This window comes from Lathyrus oleraceus, chromosome 4, assembly GCF_024323335.1.
Source record: "Lathyrus oleraceus cultivar Zhongwan6 chromosome 4, CAAS_Psat_ZW6_1.0, whole genome shotgun sequence".
In the NCBI taxonomy this organism is placed as follows: domain Eukaryota; kingdom Viridiplantae; phylum Streptophyta; class Magnoliopsida; order Fabales; family Fabaceae; genus Lathyrus; species Lathyrus oleraceus.
In genome coordinates, this window is record NC_066582.1 from 469,336,568 (window position 1) to 469,354,168 (window position 17,601).

The following is a 17,601-nucleotide window of genomic DNA, read 5'->3' on the forward strand; positions in this document are numbered from 1 at the left end:
TATTAGTAACATCAAAACCAAGGGAATTCTGACTTTCCATAGCACGGATCTTTTCAGCAAGAGCTTCAACTTTGCGGTCTCTCTCATTAACCCTTCCCAGAACGTCTTCGTCTTCACTGAGCAGAGAGAACATATCTTCTTGTTTGTCAATAATCGGAACAGGATTACGGGCCGGAGCACGGACTACTCTGGCATTAGCGGCATCTGGAACAATAGGTTGACCATTGATTCGAATACCCCCCAACTCATCACCTACAGCATAGTTGTTGACGGGTACAGCAGCAGCAACATTGTTATCATTGACCGGGCCTCCCTCTGGCGGAGCATGGTTGATCGGTGGATTTGCAGCCTCTTGTCTCTGAACCATAGCTCGAAGCTCTTCTTGACCTTGCGCAACCCCTTGCATCATATTCATAAACTGGGCCATGCTAGCCTTCATCTCAGCCAACTCAGCTTGAAATTGATCCATACTTCTCTGTTGATTCAGTCTTGTTGAGTAGCGGTGCGGACGTTGATCAGCTATCCTGCCTGAACAGGAACCAAGAGTGAGAAGTCACGACCAAGAACACCTGTTATGCAAAATGATATGAGTATGATGCTAATGATGCGTATGATGCACATGATATGCTCATTTCTCAGGCATTCAAAGAGCCTGACCCATCCTGAAAAGATGGCAACCTGCAGCAACAAGAGAACAAAACAGATACAAGGAAATGCTGACATCCTTATATATACATAAGGATAAAAGGCATACAACCAGTGTCAACAGAATATCTGAATAAACAACATACAAAGAAAAAAGAATCCCATCCAACAAGCCTGGAGGTGATTCTCAACAAAAGATCCAAGAGATGGCTTACACGCAAATGAATCCCATCCAACAAGCCTGGAGGTGATTCTCAACAAAATACAATCAGAGATACAAACTAAGACAGACGGTCTTCCGGAATGAGGGTCTTCAGGTAATGGCACTGGTCGATCAACAGTGAGCATTCTGAACAATCTGGTAAAGGAGTGATCTTCTCTTTCAATTGTCTTCTCAGCTCCAAGACTTCTCCTCCAAGGTGGTCCTCTGATTTCTGTCTCAACTCCATCTCTTTCTTCAACTGAGCATCTTTGTCTCTGAGTTGCTTCTCCAAGTCTCTGATCTTCTTCTGATAACTGGCCTCAACCCTCTGCAGCCTCAAGCGCTCTCGGTGTTCTGCATCTAACATACTCTCCATCTCCTCGTAGGATCTCTTCTTGCTCCTCAGTCTGCTAGCATCTTCTCCTTGTACTTCCCTGAGTTGATGGGCCAAGTGCAGCTTATCAGCTTTGGCTTTGTACAGCTCCATCTGGGTATCTTGCTCCTTCTCTCTCAAACGGCGATTCTCCATCAGGGCTTGCTTGTAGTGCTCCGTGTCGCATCCTGCGAAAAAACAACCGGCGAGCCTAAAAATAAAAACACACAGAGCCGCCACTAAGCGTTATTTATCCCAAGATAGGGAAAGGAAACGCTCAGAGAAACCTGGAAAAGACATGGTCTCGCGACCAAGAGAATGGGTTCGGGAGTCGGTTACGCAAGGGGAAGGTATTAGCACCCCTCACGTCCTAGGTACTCCTAGGGATCCACGTCCTAGAATAAAGAAAAGGTTGCTAAACATCACACACACACACGGGGAACGCAGGTGGGGTTAAGAGGAACGGGCTCGATAAGGTATCGCACCTTATGCCTACATATCTTGTCTGGAACAAGAATCAGAGCCACTGTAGTTCGGCTTACGCACGCCAAACAACACAAAACATACAAACACACAAGGGTGGCAAACATGGAGCCCGACAACCACTGGATGGAATTACGTCGGCATCCGAACCAAAACACACTCAAAAGGGCAAACGTGGAGCCCGACTGCCAATCACTGGGCTTACGTCAGCATCCGAACCCAAACATACAGTCAGATAACAGGTAAACACACGCCAAAAAGAAAAAGGTTGCCCGGAGTGGTCTCGCACGACCACCTGCCTACATACCTCGTCTGGCACGAGGATCAGGGCGATGTAGTTCCCCTTAACAGGGGGAGAAACTCTCCTAACCAGAAACCGAGGGGAAAACACGACACTAGGGAGCTGAGACTCGAGCCTAATGTTGTCATGCAAAGTCACCCTAAGTTCAGTTTTCTATCCTACTTGCATAAACAAGCCTATCCTAACCAGGAAAGAAGCTAGCACACAAGCATACAATCACATATCATACATCAAATGAGAACAGGCATCTCAAACAAGCATGTCAATCAGATATCCATAGAGCACCCGCTATAACCAAACAAGAGGCTCAATCAAAGGGGTTTGACCGCCGAAGCGAGTCGTCTGTACAGGCTGGTTTTGCTCTTAACCTTGCCATTACGAGGCTAAGGTGAAGCAGATGAAAGGATGAAGTGAGGATGAGACCTCACAGCTCTTATCTCTAACCAGGGAGAGCTGACAAATGAGCATGGGTCCAGAATAGGGGAACCCTTCTATACTCGATGACTCAGACACAATGTGCACTGCACAGGATCTTGGGCTTTTGATCTCAATGCTACAACCATGTAATGGGAGCAAGGAGAAGACTCAACTGAATAGTGGGGGACAGGTTGCTTGTCCCTACCTTCCACCAATTGCCTTACTTGAAGGGCTTTTCCTGCTTGGCTTAAAAATAAACATACACAAGCATTGCCTCTTAAGGAGGACTTCAGACAATTTGCCCGGCCCGGTAACAGCCGGGTCTCCAGACTACATGAAGTCAAGAGGACTTACCTCAATGCAAGTTGCTTAAGCAACGCAAAGCAAAAGTTCACAAGGAACTGAGCAACTAAAGTACCTGGAAACAATCCAACACAGTTAGTACTCAATCAGACAAACTATACAGCAAACAATCAAACAGTTTAAACAATACAACACAAAGCAAGCTCAAGGCTTAAGCCCAAGCTCCAACACCTACAAAACAATGTTATGTTAGTGTACAAATATCAACAACATCAATTAAAATTGATTTGGATCATTCTCCATGTGCATTATGCTTTTTGATCCTGAAAAATCAAGCAAACATTAGCAACTAGACCACTAGGCCAAGCCTAGGGTCCAAAGGCAATAAAAACTCCTAAACAGCAAGGTATCCACCATCCAACATCAAATTATCATCAAACAAGAGCAAACATCATTGGTCTCATGTTTATATCATCCATCATATTCAATTCATGCACAAAACAATCCATATGAGGTCAAATGAACCACCAAGCATACAAACAGAAGTATTGCATTCAAAGCCATGCCAAAACACATTCAAAAAATCTCAAATTAAATACACCTAAACAGGGGTCAATCAAGGTCTACCATGTCAAATTTGAGCTTAATTGGGCAAATAGAACCATGTTAATGAAAATCAACAAAAACAGACACAGTTACATGCTCCAATTCACAACATCAATGCATACATCCACTTCAAAAATTCATAACTCAATGAAAACAAAAAAGAAATGGATGAGACCAAAACAGGGAGGTCACACAACGTGTCTAGTTCATGCATATCAAATTTCATGGCCATACAATACAATATGAGGATTTCCCAATCAATCTACCAACATGTATCACATGAGCTTGCAATTTCAATCACCAGAAATGAAAAATCATGATCAAATTGAAAATACAGTGAAAAATCCTACAAAAATTCATCAAGCATCCTAACATGTCAACAAGTCATCATGCCAAATTTCATTCAATTCTAACATGCATAGGTTATCCAATTAAATTCAACAAGTTGACATCAAGAGGTGTGACACAAATTGTCACACCTATGTTCCAGAATTTGCTGCTCTCTAACCAGGTATCAAAAATTCATGAAATTTACATATAAATAATCCTCAATGAGTCAAGAACCACCACAAAAATTTTCAGCCATTTATTTTATGATATGAGTATTTCATGATCCAATTGCCAAAATGTACAAAACAAATGACATAAGTCAAAAATCCGTAGGCCAATTAAACTTCCACACGTGCAAAAATTCCACAAAAATCATAATCAAATTCTACACATTACAAGGAGAACAATGCAAAAAATCTCACAAAATTTGGACTGTTTTTGAATTAGTTATGAATTTTTTAATATGGAAGAAAAATAAAAAATGTGAAAAACAGTGCGCAACAGTACCACAAACATCAACAGCATGTCAAAAACGCAAAATGAAGATCAAAAGCCAATTCTGGAAAATTATTTCAACATTCATCCATGTTCTTCGCATGTTCATCATCAAAATCCAGCATGAACAAATCATCATCAAATTCAACAATCCATACACCGTTGGAAAGATCTCTCAACACACATCATGAATATCAACCTAATTTTCCCTAATTCTAACTACACAGCATGAACCGATCAAAACATCCTTTAAACATCAAACTTCAATTCCAGATCTCTTCCTTAATACTCAACCAAAACACACGATTCAAGCTTCATCCTACTCTACACTAGGAGATCTATCAAAGCCATGTGTTAATTTCAAGAATTGGAAAATTCGAGATCTCACCTTATGAATGTGTAGAAGTTGCAATCGCGTGTTTCAAGATCCACAAGATGAAAACAGAAGTTGATTGAAGCTTAGGAAGATGATTGAAAGAGGTTTTGCAGCTTCAAAACAGCTCCAGCTTGAAGAATCATGAAATTGCCATTGATGACCTTGAATGCCACAGTCCAAATTCAGCAAGCTTTGGCCACGAGGTTGTTGAAACAGTTATGCACAATCACTTGCAGAGTGTAGATCCAAGAAGAATGATAAAAAATGATGAAGAATTGGATGAGAATTGATGAAAAATGTATGATGAAGTTTGGAGAATTTGAGAGGTTTTGGGAGGGAAATTCTGTTATGATTCTTGGAGAATGAAAAAAATGTCTTTTTAATTTCTGTTACAGTTAAGGTTATATACCACATCCTAATCCACTCCTTAATCACAATTAGCAAAATGAAGTGAAATTAGTGAAAAATCAGTTGAGTGAACAAAATCTGGAAAATAAGTGACTTAACAACCAAAAAACAGCCTCACACAGTGAAAAACACTCAAAAAACTGAGTTTCCGCGCGAGCGGTCGACTCATAGCCTGCTATGCGTCGACCATAGCCTGCTATGCGTCGACCATAGCCTGCTAGGCGTCGACCACAGGTCGGCTCAAACATGTTATGCGCTGACCCGTGGTCTATGCGCTGACCCCTATGGTCGACTCATAGCCAATTTTTTTTTTTTTTTTTTTTTTTTTTTTTTTTTTTTTAAAGAAGAGGAGGGCAAATTTTGAGATGTTACAGCTGCTCCTATTCAATCCACTGTGAACCTGTTGATATGAACAGCCTCGGCTTTCGGATGATCAGGATGAAGAGTGATTGAATACCAAGAACAGACGAACAATTTGCACTCTGATGGGAAAATAATTAACAACGCCTGTTAGAATTGGCGAAGAAACAACCCCTGAACAAACGTCGACCTGGATACCAAAATAAATGGTAACGCAGGGATAATCATGGTCTGATCACCACACATCCACGCGGGATTATCATTCTCTCTCTCTTTCTTTTTTCTTTTCTTGAACCCCAAAGATTTTCTCTATTTTTATTATTTTCTTGGACCCCGAAATTTTGCCTTTGCACAAACGATCCTCGGATCTCTGCATTTGAACCCCGGAAAATGCCTCAGCACTCCTTTTTGCCAACCTAATGAGCCCCGTTCTCCAGTTTGAACCCCAGTCGCCTGACGATAACTCTCGATCGCCAGAATGAACCCCGTTCTCCAGAAAATGTATCCACATTTCCTTTTCTCCATTTGAACCCCGTCTCCAGAAAATGTATCCACATTTCCTTTTCTCCATTTGAACCCCAGAAAATGCCTCAGCACCTCCTTTTCTCCAATCTCTCGTGATAATTCCGCTGGCAACGACGGAACTAACACCAAACCACTCTGAGGGCGACATGTCAGAGGGTAACCCTTCACAACGGAAGGTAGCATGTGCATCTCTTCCTCAGAAGACACCTATAACGACCTCCATTGGCATCCGCCAAGGCCTAAGGTGACACATGAATAGAAGACGCTCCTAAGGACCTCATCCCGGATACAATCTTCAACTCCAATCTCCATTTGAACCCCAGAAAATGCCGCAACACTTCCTTTTCTCCAGTTGAACCCCGAAATTGCGCTGACCGCAAAACGTCCTTTGATTTCATCTCCATCTCTGCTCGACGGAAACATTTCCTCCAATATCGCACTATTGGGGAACCCTGCTGCTCTGCCGTTCTGATGCTAGACTCCTCAGAGTAACATCTCCCACCGGGCACTGGCTGATGACCGGGAGAAAACTCGACGTTTACTGAACATCGAATCAATGATGTTTACCGACACCAAAGAAAACTCGACCAGACACTTACTGATGACTGGGAGAAAACCCGACGTTTACTGAACATCGGATCAATGATGTTTACTGACACCAAAGAAAACTCGACCAGACACTTACTGATGACTGGGAGAAAACCCGACGTTTACTGAACATCGGACGATGATGTTTACTGACACCAAAGAAAACTCGACCAGACACTTACTGATGACTGGGAGAAAACCCGACGTTTACTGAACATCGGATCAATGATGTTTACTGACACCAAAGAAAACTCAACCAGACACTTACTGATGACTGGGAGAAAACTCGATGTTTACTGGACATCGGACGATGATGTTGACAGACACCAAACAAAGCTTGACCAGACACTTACTGATGACTGGGAAATACTGCTGTCTGAAACTCACAATGCTGAACTCCTCGGAGTATCGTCTTCACTGACCGGCAAAACCAATCCTCAAGCGGTAACCACGGCTCGAATCGCGCTGATCGCGTAACGTCCTCTGACTTTATTTCCATCTCTGTCCGACGGAAACCTTTTCTCCAATATCGCACTACTGGGGAACGTTGCTAACCTGACGTTATGATGCTAGACTCCTCAGAGTAACATCTTCACCTTCGGTGAACCCAAATCTTCAAGCGGCAACCACGGCTTGAATCGCGCTGATCGCGTAACGTCCTCTGACTTTATTTCCATCTCTGTCCGACGGAAACCTTTTCTCCAATATCGCACTACTGGGGAACGTTGCTAACCTGACGTTATGATGCTAGACTCCTCAGAGTAACATCTTCACCTTCGGTGAACCCAAATCTTCAAGCGGCAACCACGGCTTGGGTTGCGTTGAATGCATCCTCTTTCCATCTCTGTCCGACGGAAGAATTCTTCTCCAGTGTCGTACCACTGGGACGATACCTTTGATAAAATCATGAGGCTATACTACTCGGAGAAACACCTTCACTTTCTGGCAAAACACCTCTCAAACGGTAACCACAGCTTGAGACTAGCTGATGTTTGCAATGATGCATGATTGATTTTTTCTGCGTAATGCTCCATAAACATGGAAATGCTACGCGATTATTTTTCTATGCAATATGCCATGTTATTTTTTCATGATGAATGCATAAAACATAAAAAATAAAAACATCCCCCTCATAGGACTCCTCTGGGGAATACGAGATTCTCTGCTGAGGAACTCGTCACTGCTCCAATTCCGCCCTGCTGGGGAATAACACTGCTGCTGGGAAATAGGCAACCCTTGCTGGGGAAGAACCTCTTTTGCACCCAATCCACTCGAGAAACTGCTGGGGATAAGCACCACCAACGCTCTGTGGGGATACACCAACCTTTGACTTGTTGGGGATACCAATCCTGACTCCGCTTCGGGAAAACCCTCACAGATACCCGTGGACTTCGCTGGGGAAACACTCACAGAGACTCTGCTAGGGGAATAGCAATCTCCGGACTCACCTGGGGATGCACCACTCTATCACCTGCTGGGTAACCATCCTGACCCTGCTAGGGAAACGAATACTACTCCGCTGGGGACAACCCATGCAACCCATAGGTATAATCCGCTCAGCTGGGGATGCAAAAATCCATCCGTCCGCTACGGAAACTTGTCCAATCCTCAGGTAGGATGAACACTGCTGGAGATATATTTCATTGAAACCCGCTCCACTCGGGTAATAGCAACCTTCTGGCCTGGCTGCTGAGGAAACACCGCTTTAACCTGCCTGGTAACCATCCTGACTTGGCTGGAGAAGTTCACAGACCTTGAATCTGCTGGGGAGCTAGTCCTATAACTCTGCTTGGGGACTTAGCTGGGAAATGAGAAAAGTTGGTACAGAACACCCATCGACTCGTCGAACCACGGTATCTACCTTCCAGTCCCGCATCAGCTTTCCACTTTTGAGAATTCCCAGACTCGTCTGGACCTTTTCTGCTCCATCATCTTGTATTCCCAATCGCTCCGCGCTCGACGGAAACGTACTCCTGGGATTATACAGAAATCTCAATTTTCCGATTTTGAAGAGTCTTCTTGATTAATTTCAAGGGTCGTCTGACGTCTCCCGTCGCTTCCCCGTTCCTCATCCGCGCACTCGTCCCTGATCGAACTCTGCGGGGAATTACATACTTTCAAATCTTCCGATTTTGAAGAGTCTTCTTGATTAACATCAAGGATCATCGTACGCCTCAACGTTTTTCGTCATCCCTTCACATTCATTCGTTCCTGGTCGGACTCTCTGGGGATCTGTGACAAAGCTTCCACATCACAACCTGCAAGTGAGTGAAGAATATCTAACAGTTTCTGCACAACAGATCGTCAGATAAAACCGTGCCCCAGGCATGTCAAGATTTCAACACTTGGGTCACTCAACCTTCCAAATAAGATTTCAAGCATTCAATCTTATAAACATGCATTGGAAGGAACCTGTATGTCTTAAAAATGCAAGATTCTTTATCAAAAATATCTGGATGTTTTTGCAATCAAAGCGGTAATGAAAAACAAAAACACAATTATTTGACCGAATATGCATTTTATTGATTGGAAAAGTGTGTGGCTTAAATGAGCAATACAAAAGGAAGCAATTCCTGAAAAGAGGTAATTGCGCACAAAAGGAAAAATCTATCCTAATGGCAATGTGAAACCCGTGATCTCATCGAGTTCCAACTCGGTTACACCCCATATGTCCTCAGACTCTCCGTGCTTTTCTGCCTTCTGAACAAGACAATTCTGACCGATCCCTACCGGGTATTATCCAAGATGCTTTAACCAAAGCGCAAACGATCATGCCAGACGCAGTTGTTCGTTTCAATCCCTCTTTTGCCTGGACCGCCCTTTCGGGTTTTCAGTCCACCGGGATACCCCTTTTTGCCCAAGTCGCCTTTCCAGGTTCTCGACTTGCCGGGTGTACATTTTTTATTTATATCCCTAATTTTTGCCCAAACCCTTTTTCTGTTTTTGGTTCGCCGGGATGCCCATTTTTGCCTGGACTATTTTGTTCTTTTCGTCCAGCGGGTCTTTTTTACACGAAGTATTTTTTAACTGCGCCTGCATTCACAGGGGATGGAAAATCCTCACCATCCATGGTCGTTAACAACAAGGCTCTATCGGAGAAAACCTTCTTGACCATGCTGGGGATTCATGACTGAGTGTCCGTTTGCCCCACGATCGTTTTGAGGAGGAAGGATCCTTTTCAGCACCATATCACCCACGTGATACATCCGAGGTCGCACTTTCTTGTCAAAAGCACGCTTCATACGTTGCTGGTATACCGCCCATGACAGATGGCTGCTAGCCTCTTTTCTCCAATCAGGCTCTCTGAGTGAGAAAGGCGTTTGCCCCAGTAGACGTACGTACCGAAGTACAATACCCAGAATACAAGCTTCGGCCTCGGTCACCATCGTTGATGCATTCCATCGTGCCCCGGGAAGCACTACCTTATTCGGCTTAACCTCCCCATCAGACATCAGAATCCGTTCGGATTCAGGGTCAGGCCCCTCCTCCGGGATCGGTCACTCTCAATCTTTCGATTAGAGCACCTCGAGATGTCCTCATCAGGGAATCCACACTTCATCGGTTGACAATCCTCAATGGGTTGCAGAGCGATATAATCATACAATACACCCTTTGATTGCTTTCTGAGAGTATCACAAATCAGTCAACATTCTTTTGCTCTTCTCGCAACCCGTCCGGTCAATACTGGATTCTCAAACCCATACTCAATCGGATCCATCTTGGAAATCCACAAAGTGGTATGAACCAGCATATACTGTCTCAGTCGGCGAGCAGCCTATGCCAAAGTACAGCAAGTTTTCTCGAACAGTGAATGTACTGTTTCACAGTCGGTAAACTTTTTGCTAAGGTAAATTGCATGCTCTTTTCGACAAGACTCGTCATGCTGACCCAATACACCTCGTAGACCCCTCGAAGGCCGTCAAGTACAGATTAACAGTCTCTCTCCACAAGGAGATGTCAGAATCCGAGGTTCCTGCAACTTTCTTTTATTTTTCAATGCCCCTTGGCAATCATTATTTCACCTGACCGTTTGATCTTTTTCTTTACCTCTTGAACATGGGTTCACACGTGGCTGTTAGATGAGATGTGAACCATGACAGGTAGTTCAATCTTTCTAAGAAACCACGAACCTCTCTTTTTCTTTCTCGGTTCAGGCGTTTATCTTTTTTTTATTATTTCTTTTTTAGCAGGATCAACCTCGATTCCCTTCTTACAATGAACCCCAATCATCTTACCGGACCGCACTCTGACAGTGCACTTATCTGAATTCAACCTCAGTTTGAATTGTCTCAAACCGGTCAACCGACTTGCCCCGGTCAGCCAGATGCCCCACTTCCGCATGGGACTTTGCTATCATGTCATCAACATAGCAATCAATTTCATGATGAATCATCTCATGAAACAAAGTCACCATGGCCCTCTGATACAGGCACGGGCGTTCTGCTTCTCTAGAGGACGATCCTCTCTCCATGGTAGCCTGTTCGCGACGACACCGGTATCCGACCCTGGCATACCCTGACATGACCGGGTGAAGGCATCCACATGCTCTTTCAACAAGGCTACCATTCAGCTCTTAATTCGCCTCTGAAGCGGCCCCAATTTTCATCTCCTTTCTGACCTCGGCGGTGCTTGGAATAACAATCTCAACCCGCTCCTCGGGCGGCTGAATCACCTTCTCCTCTTGTTTTAGCAATCTGGTTAATTCCAGTAGATCACAATCTTCTTCGTCTTCTTCTTCAGCAAGATAGATTGGATTGTCGAAGTCATATGAGGGGTAACCAAATCGTTATCAACGAGATCCGGAGAATTATTTTTGACTTTGGGACGAGACAAATCAAAAAAGAAAAATGAAGACAAACATTGCCATTTTTTATTTGTTTTTAAACTGCAAAAATAAATGAAAAACAGGGAACACCGCTTTTGACTGAAAAACATCCATTTATTAATGATGCAGAAAATGCAAATTTAAACATGAGGTGGCCCTTACAATGAACCATTACGTGTCGGGCAACACATATGGCTTCCATGCATATAAACTGAAAACAAGAAATATTACTCTTCCGGACGAGTGTCAGTGACGATCTTGTTTAGGCCTTTCAGCTTCCTGGTACGCACGGCTTTATCCAACCACTGAACTTGCAGTCACTGTCAGCTTCTTTACCCACTGTATAGGCGTGATCTGAATCTTCAGCAATTGCATTCACCATCGCCTGACCATGTGCCGGCATGGGATTGGCATCAGCATTCAATGACAATGTAAAATTGAGGGCCTTGGAATCCACCAGGTCTTGGACTACGTGCTTAAAAGCTTTGCAGTCCTCTACACTGTGCCCGGGAGCATCCGAATGGAATTCACATTTGACATTTTCATCAAAATTGGCTGGCCTTTGATCAGGTCCCATAGGTGCCAAAGTCCTCAACTGTACCAACCCCATATCTTTCAGCTTTTTCAATAGGAAAGAATATGTCACAGGCGGCCTGTCAAAATGCCGATCACTCATCCTCCCCCTGACTGGATATCCTACCCTCGGAGACCTCCGCTGAAATGGCTGACGCTGCTGTTGCTGTTGTGCAGGCTGATTGTCAGCAGGAATAGTTACCGCAGCGGTGTGCTGGTAGTAACGACCCCTACCGTGTCCTCTCTGGGCGTACACAGCACTCGATCCACCCTCATCCTTGCGCTGGTCGTTACCAAAGGATTTCTTCGGTCCAGATGACGAAGCGTTTCCTTGCACGTTCCCCATCTCCAGCCAGTCTTCAATCCTCCTCACCTTTTCGGCAAGTACTTTCTGCTCTAAGGCGAACTCTTGCATGACACTGATCAGTTCTCCCATCTTCTCTTTCAGCTCGAGAATGTCAGCGTTGGACGGATCCATCAGTTTGGATTTGTGCCGGGTGAAGTATCTGTGAGGACGGGTCGAGTGCAAAGGTACAGTTCTGCGAGCACGAGCAATGATTCCTGCAAAACAGCAAACAGGTTAATATGCATGAATGCAACGTCTATCCATACGAGGAAGATTCTGTCCTTTGATTCTGGTTTCATCGAGACAGATAATATTTCATCAATAATATTCTGACATCCGGATGTCTCTCAACCAGATTCTCAATCAATAATATTCCCCATATGGCTAAACATAGGTTTGGTGCAGATGAATGCAAAATGAGAATGATGCAGATGTATGCAATGCACTGGGCCATCCTCCAAGTCATCTGATCCTCTGTTGCTCTGAATCACAGCCCGGATCTCTGAACCGATCATAACCATCTGAGGAGTGTACAATCATCAATCAGACCCACGGGTTCCGAAATAAACGGAAGACAGATACATCATCATCATCATCACCGGGCTCTGAGCAAACCCTCGCCACCATCTGAATCGGCCCGGGGAATCCTGAAATAAACGGATCCCCACTGATAAACATCTCGGCCCGGGGAATCCAGAAATAAACGGATCCCCACTGATAAATCACGGACAGCATTCCGGCGTCACGGCAATAAATGACCATAAATCCGACTTATAAATATGTCTCTGAATCACAGAACACAAAGTCACCATCTGATTATGCATCTGAACGGATCACCCTCCCCTCACAGGTAAGTTCTAAACAGGTCATCCTAAGGCGGATAATAGTCTCGACAATCGGGCGGAGATACTCAATGGGTTTGCCCTTTCGGGTGTGCCATTGTAGCTCTCTTAAAACCGTCTAAACCAAAGATCCGGGAAATGATCGGTCACCAGAGTCAACAACTCAGATGGAGTAACTCAAACAAAGCGGAATATCCACAGAGATGAGCACTACCAAATGAGCCTCGTCCGGCTTGTGGTACATCACGCCGCCAGGCACATGTTGACTTAACATGAAAGAGGCGACATGAGACCACACTAGTCCTAGGTGTATACTCGGGCCTGGGTTTTAGCCCCACTCAGAACACCCACCCCACACAACAGAACCACCTGCAGAGGACAGCAACAACATGATAGTATGATGCATACAAACATTTAATGCAAATATATACACACTAGTTAGAATAATAAATGCAATAAATAACACAAACAAGCAACCTAAACTAATCCTAGAACGCTAGGAAGGACTCGCTTAGGGACGATGGACCAGCATAGGTCTACATCGCAGATCCCCAGCAGAGTCGCCAGCTGTCGCATCCTGCGAAAAAACAACCGGCGAGCCTAAAAATAAAAACACACAGAGCCGCCACTAAGCGTTATTTATCCCAAGATAGGGAAAGGAAACGCTCAGAGAAACCTGGAAAAGACATGGTCTCGCGACCAAGAGAATGGGTTCGGGAGTCGGTTACGCAAGGGGAAGGTATTAGCACCCCTCACGTCCTAGGTACTCCTAGGGATCCACGTCCTAGAATAAAGAAAAGGTTGCTAAACATCACACACACACACGGGGAACGCAGGTGGGGTTAAGAGGAACGGGCTCGATAAGGTATCGCACCTTATGCCTACATATCTTGTCTGGAACAAGAATCAGAGCCACTGTAGTTCGGCTTACGCACGCCAAACAACACAAAACATACAAACACACAAGGGTGGCAAACATGGAGCCCGACAACCACTGGATGGAATTACGTCGGCATCCGAACCAAAACACACTCAAAAGGGCAAACGTGGAGCCCGACTGCCAATCACTGGGCTTACGTCAGCATCCGAACCCAAACATACAGTCAGATAACAGGTAAACACACGCCAAAAAGAAAAAGGTTGCCCGGAGTGGTCTCGCACGACCACCTGCCTACATACCTCGTCTGGCACGAGGATCAGGGCGATGTAGTTCCCCTTAACAGGGGGAGAAACTCTCCTAACCAGAAACCGAGGGGAAACACGACACTAGGGAGCTGAGACTCGAGCCTAATGTTGTCATGCAAAGTCACCCTAAGTTCAGTTTTCTATCCTACTTGCATAAACAAGCCTATCCTAACCAGGAAAGAAGCTAGCACACAAGCATACAATCACATATCATACATCAAATGAGAACAGGCATCTCAAACAAGCATGTCAATCAGATATCCATAGAGCACCCGCTATAACCAAACAAGAGGCTCAATCAAAGGGGTTTGACCGCCGAAGCGAGTCGTCTGTACAGGCCGGTTTTGCTCTTAACCTTGCCATTACGAGGCTAAGGTGAAGCAGATGAAAGGATGAAGTGAGGATGAGACCTCACAGCTCTTATCTCTAACCAGGGAGAGCTGACAAATGAGCATGGGTCCAGAATAGGGGAACCCTTCTATACTCGATGACTCAGACACAATGTGCACTGCACAGGATCTTGGGCTTTTGATCTCAATGCTACAACCATGTAATGGGAGCAAGGAGAAGACTCAACTGAATAGTGGGGGACAGGTTGCTTGTCCCTACCTTCCACCAATTGCCTTACTTGAAGGGCTTTTCCTGCTTGGCTTAAAAATAAACATACACAAGCATTGCCTCTTAAGGAGGACTTCAGACAATTTGCCCGGCCCGGTAACAGCCGGGTCTCCAGACTACATGAAGTCAAGAGGACTTACCTCAATGCAAGTTGCTTAAGCAACGCAAAGCAAAAGTTCACAAGGAACTGAGCAACTAAAGTACCTGGAAACAATCCAACACAGTTAGTACTCAATCAGACAAACTATACAGCAAACAATCAAACAGTTTAAACAATACAACACAAAGCAAGCTCAAGGCTTAAGCCCAAGCTCCAACACCTACAAAACAATGTTATGTTAGTGTACAAATATCAACAACATCAATTAAAATTGATTTGGATCATTCTCCATGTGCATTATGCTTTTTGATCCTGAAAAATCAAGCAAACATTAGCAACTAGACCACTAGGCCAAGCCTAGGGTCCAAAGGCAATAAAAACTCCTAAACAGCAAGGTATCCACCATCCAACATCAAATTATCATCAAACAAGAGCAAACATCATTGGTCTCATGTTTATATCATCCATCATATTCAATTCATGCACAAAACAATCCATATGAGGTCAAATGAACCACCAAGCATACAAACAGAAGTATTGCATTCAAAGCCATGCCAAAACACATTCAAAAAATCTCAAATTAAATACACCTAAACAGGGGTCAATCAAGGTCTACCATGTCAAATTTGAGCTCAATTGGGCAAATAGAACCATGTTAATGAAAATCAACAAAAACAGACACAGTTACATGCTTCAATTCACAACATCAATGCATACATCCACTTCAAAAATTCATAACTCAATGAAAACAAAAAAGAAATGGATGAGACCAAAACAGGGAGGTCACACAACGTGTCTAGTTCATGCATATCAAATTTCATGGCCATACAATACAATATGAGGATTTCCCAATCAATCTACCAACATGTATCACATGAGCTTGCAATTTCAATCACCAGAAATGAAAAATCATGATCAAATTGAAAATACAGTGAAAAATCCTACAAAAATTCATCAAGCATCCTAACATGTCAAAAAGTCATCATGCCAAATTTCATTCAATTCTAACATGCATAGGTTATCCAATTAAATTCAACAAGTTGACATCAAGAGGTGTGACACAAATTGTCACACCTATGTTCCAGAATTTGCTGCTCTCTAACCAGGTATCAAAAATTCATGAAATTTACATATAAATAATCCTCAATGAGTCAAGAACCACCACAAAAATTTTCAGCCATTTATTTTATGATATGAGTATTTCATGATCCAATTGCCAAAATGTACAAAACAAATGACATAAGTCAAAAATCCGTAGGCCAATTAAACTTCCACACGTGCAAAAATTCCACAAAAATCATAATCAAATTCTACACATTACAAGGAGAACAATGCAAAAAATCTCACAAAATTTGGACTGTTTTTGAATTAGTTATGAATTTTTTAATATGGAAGAAAAATAAAAAATGTGAAAAACAGTGCGCAACAGTACCACAAACATCAACAGCATGTCAAAAACGCAAAATGAAGATCAAAAGCCAATTCTGGAAAATTATTTCAACATTCATCCATGTTCTTCGCATGTTCATCATCAAAATCCAGCATGAACAAATCATCATCAAATTCAACAATCCATACACCGTTGGAAAGATCTCTCAACACACATCATGAATATCAACCTAATTTTCCCTAATTCTAACTACACAGCATGAACCGATCAAAACATCCTTTAAACATCAAACTTCAATTCCAGATCTCTTCCTTAATACTCAACCAAAACACACGATTCAAGCTTCATCCTACTCTACACTAGGAGATCTATCAAAGCCATGTGTTAATTTCAAGAATTGGAAAATTCGAGATCTCACCTTATGAATGTGTAGAAGTTGCAATCGCGTGTTTCAAGATCCACAAGATGAAAACAGAAGTTGATTGAAGCTTAGGAAGATGATTGAAAGAGGTTTTGCAGCTTCAAAACAGCTCCAGCTTGAAGAATCATGAAATTGCCATTGATGACCTTGAATGCCACAGTCCAAATTCAGCAAGCTTTGGCCACGAGGTTGTTGAAACAGTTATGCACAATCACTTGCAGAGTGTAGATCCAAGAAGAATGATAAAAAATGATGAAGAATTGGATGAGAATTGATGAAAAATGTATGATGAAGTTTGGAGAATTTGAGAGGTTTTGGGAGGGAAATTCTGTTATGATTCTTGGAGAATGAAAAAAATGTCTTTTTAATTTCTGTTACAGTTAAGGTTATATACCACATCCTAATCCACTCCTTAATCACAATTAGCAAAATGAAGTGAAATTAGTGAAAAATCAGTTGAGTGAACAAAATCTGGAAAATAAGTGACTTAACAACCAAAAAACAGCCTCACACAGTGAAAAACACTCAAAAAACTGAGTTTCCGCGCGAGCGGTCGACTCATAGCCTGCTATGCGTCGACCATAGCCTGCTAGGCGTCGACCACAGGTCGGCTCAAACATGTTATGCGCTGACCCGTGGTCTATGCGCTGACCCCTATGGTCGACTCATAGCCAATTTTTTTTTTTTTTTTTTTTTTTTTTTTTTTTTTTTTTTTTTTTTTTTTTTTAAAGAAGAGGAGGGCAAATTTTGAGATGTTACACTCCGCAGGCACACTCTCAGCAAGGATCAAAGGTGGTTGCTCTTGCAACGGCTCCATCCTATCATAGGGTAACAACAAAGTTTCCACTCTCTTCTTGACCCAATCAGTGTAATCGGGCATAGCAACGGC

The 17,601-nt window shown here is 43.3% G+C and overlaps 1 protein-coding gene across 5 annotated transcripts; it reads right to left on the reverse strand.

Annotated features, from left to right (window-relative positions):
- Positions 1–856: 856 nt before the first annotated feature.
- Positions 857–17,039, reverse strand: LOC127076167 (uncharacterized). Of its 5 annotated transcripts, none has more exons than XR_007786775.1 (3): positions 16,710–17,039; positions 2,776–2,839; positions 857–1,408 (listed from the first exon to the last, which is right to left on the reverse strand). XR_007786775.1 is itself a non-coding variant. In XM_051017750.1 (2 exons), exon 2 carries the CDS (start codon positions 1,374–1,376, stop codon positions 927–929), a length of 450 nt encoding a protein of 149 aa, XP_050873707.1. In that variant the 5' UTR covers positions 1,377–1,408; positions 14,942–15,825; the 3' UTR covers positions 857–926. The 5 variants fall into 5 exon arrangements, 1 of the variants encoding a protein (XP_050873707.1); XR_007786774.1 differs by lacking the exon at positions 2,776–2,839 and adding an exon at positions 14,942–15,005; XR_007786773.1 differs by lacking the exon at positions 16,710–17,039 and adding an exon at positions 4,544–4,873.
- Positions 17,040–17,601: the final 562 nt, after the last annotated feature.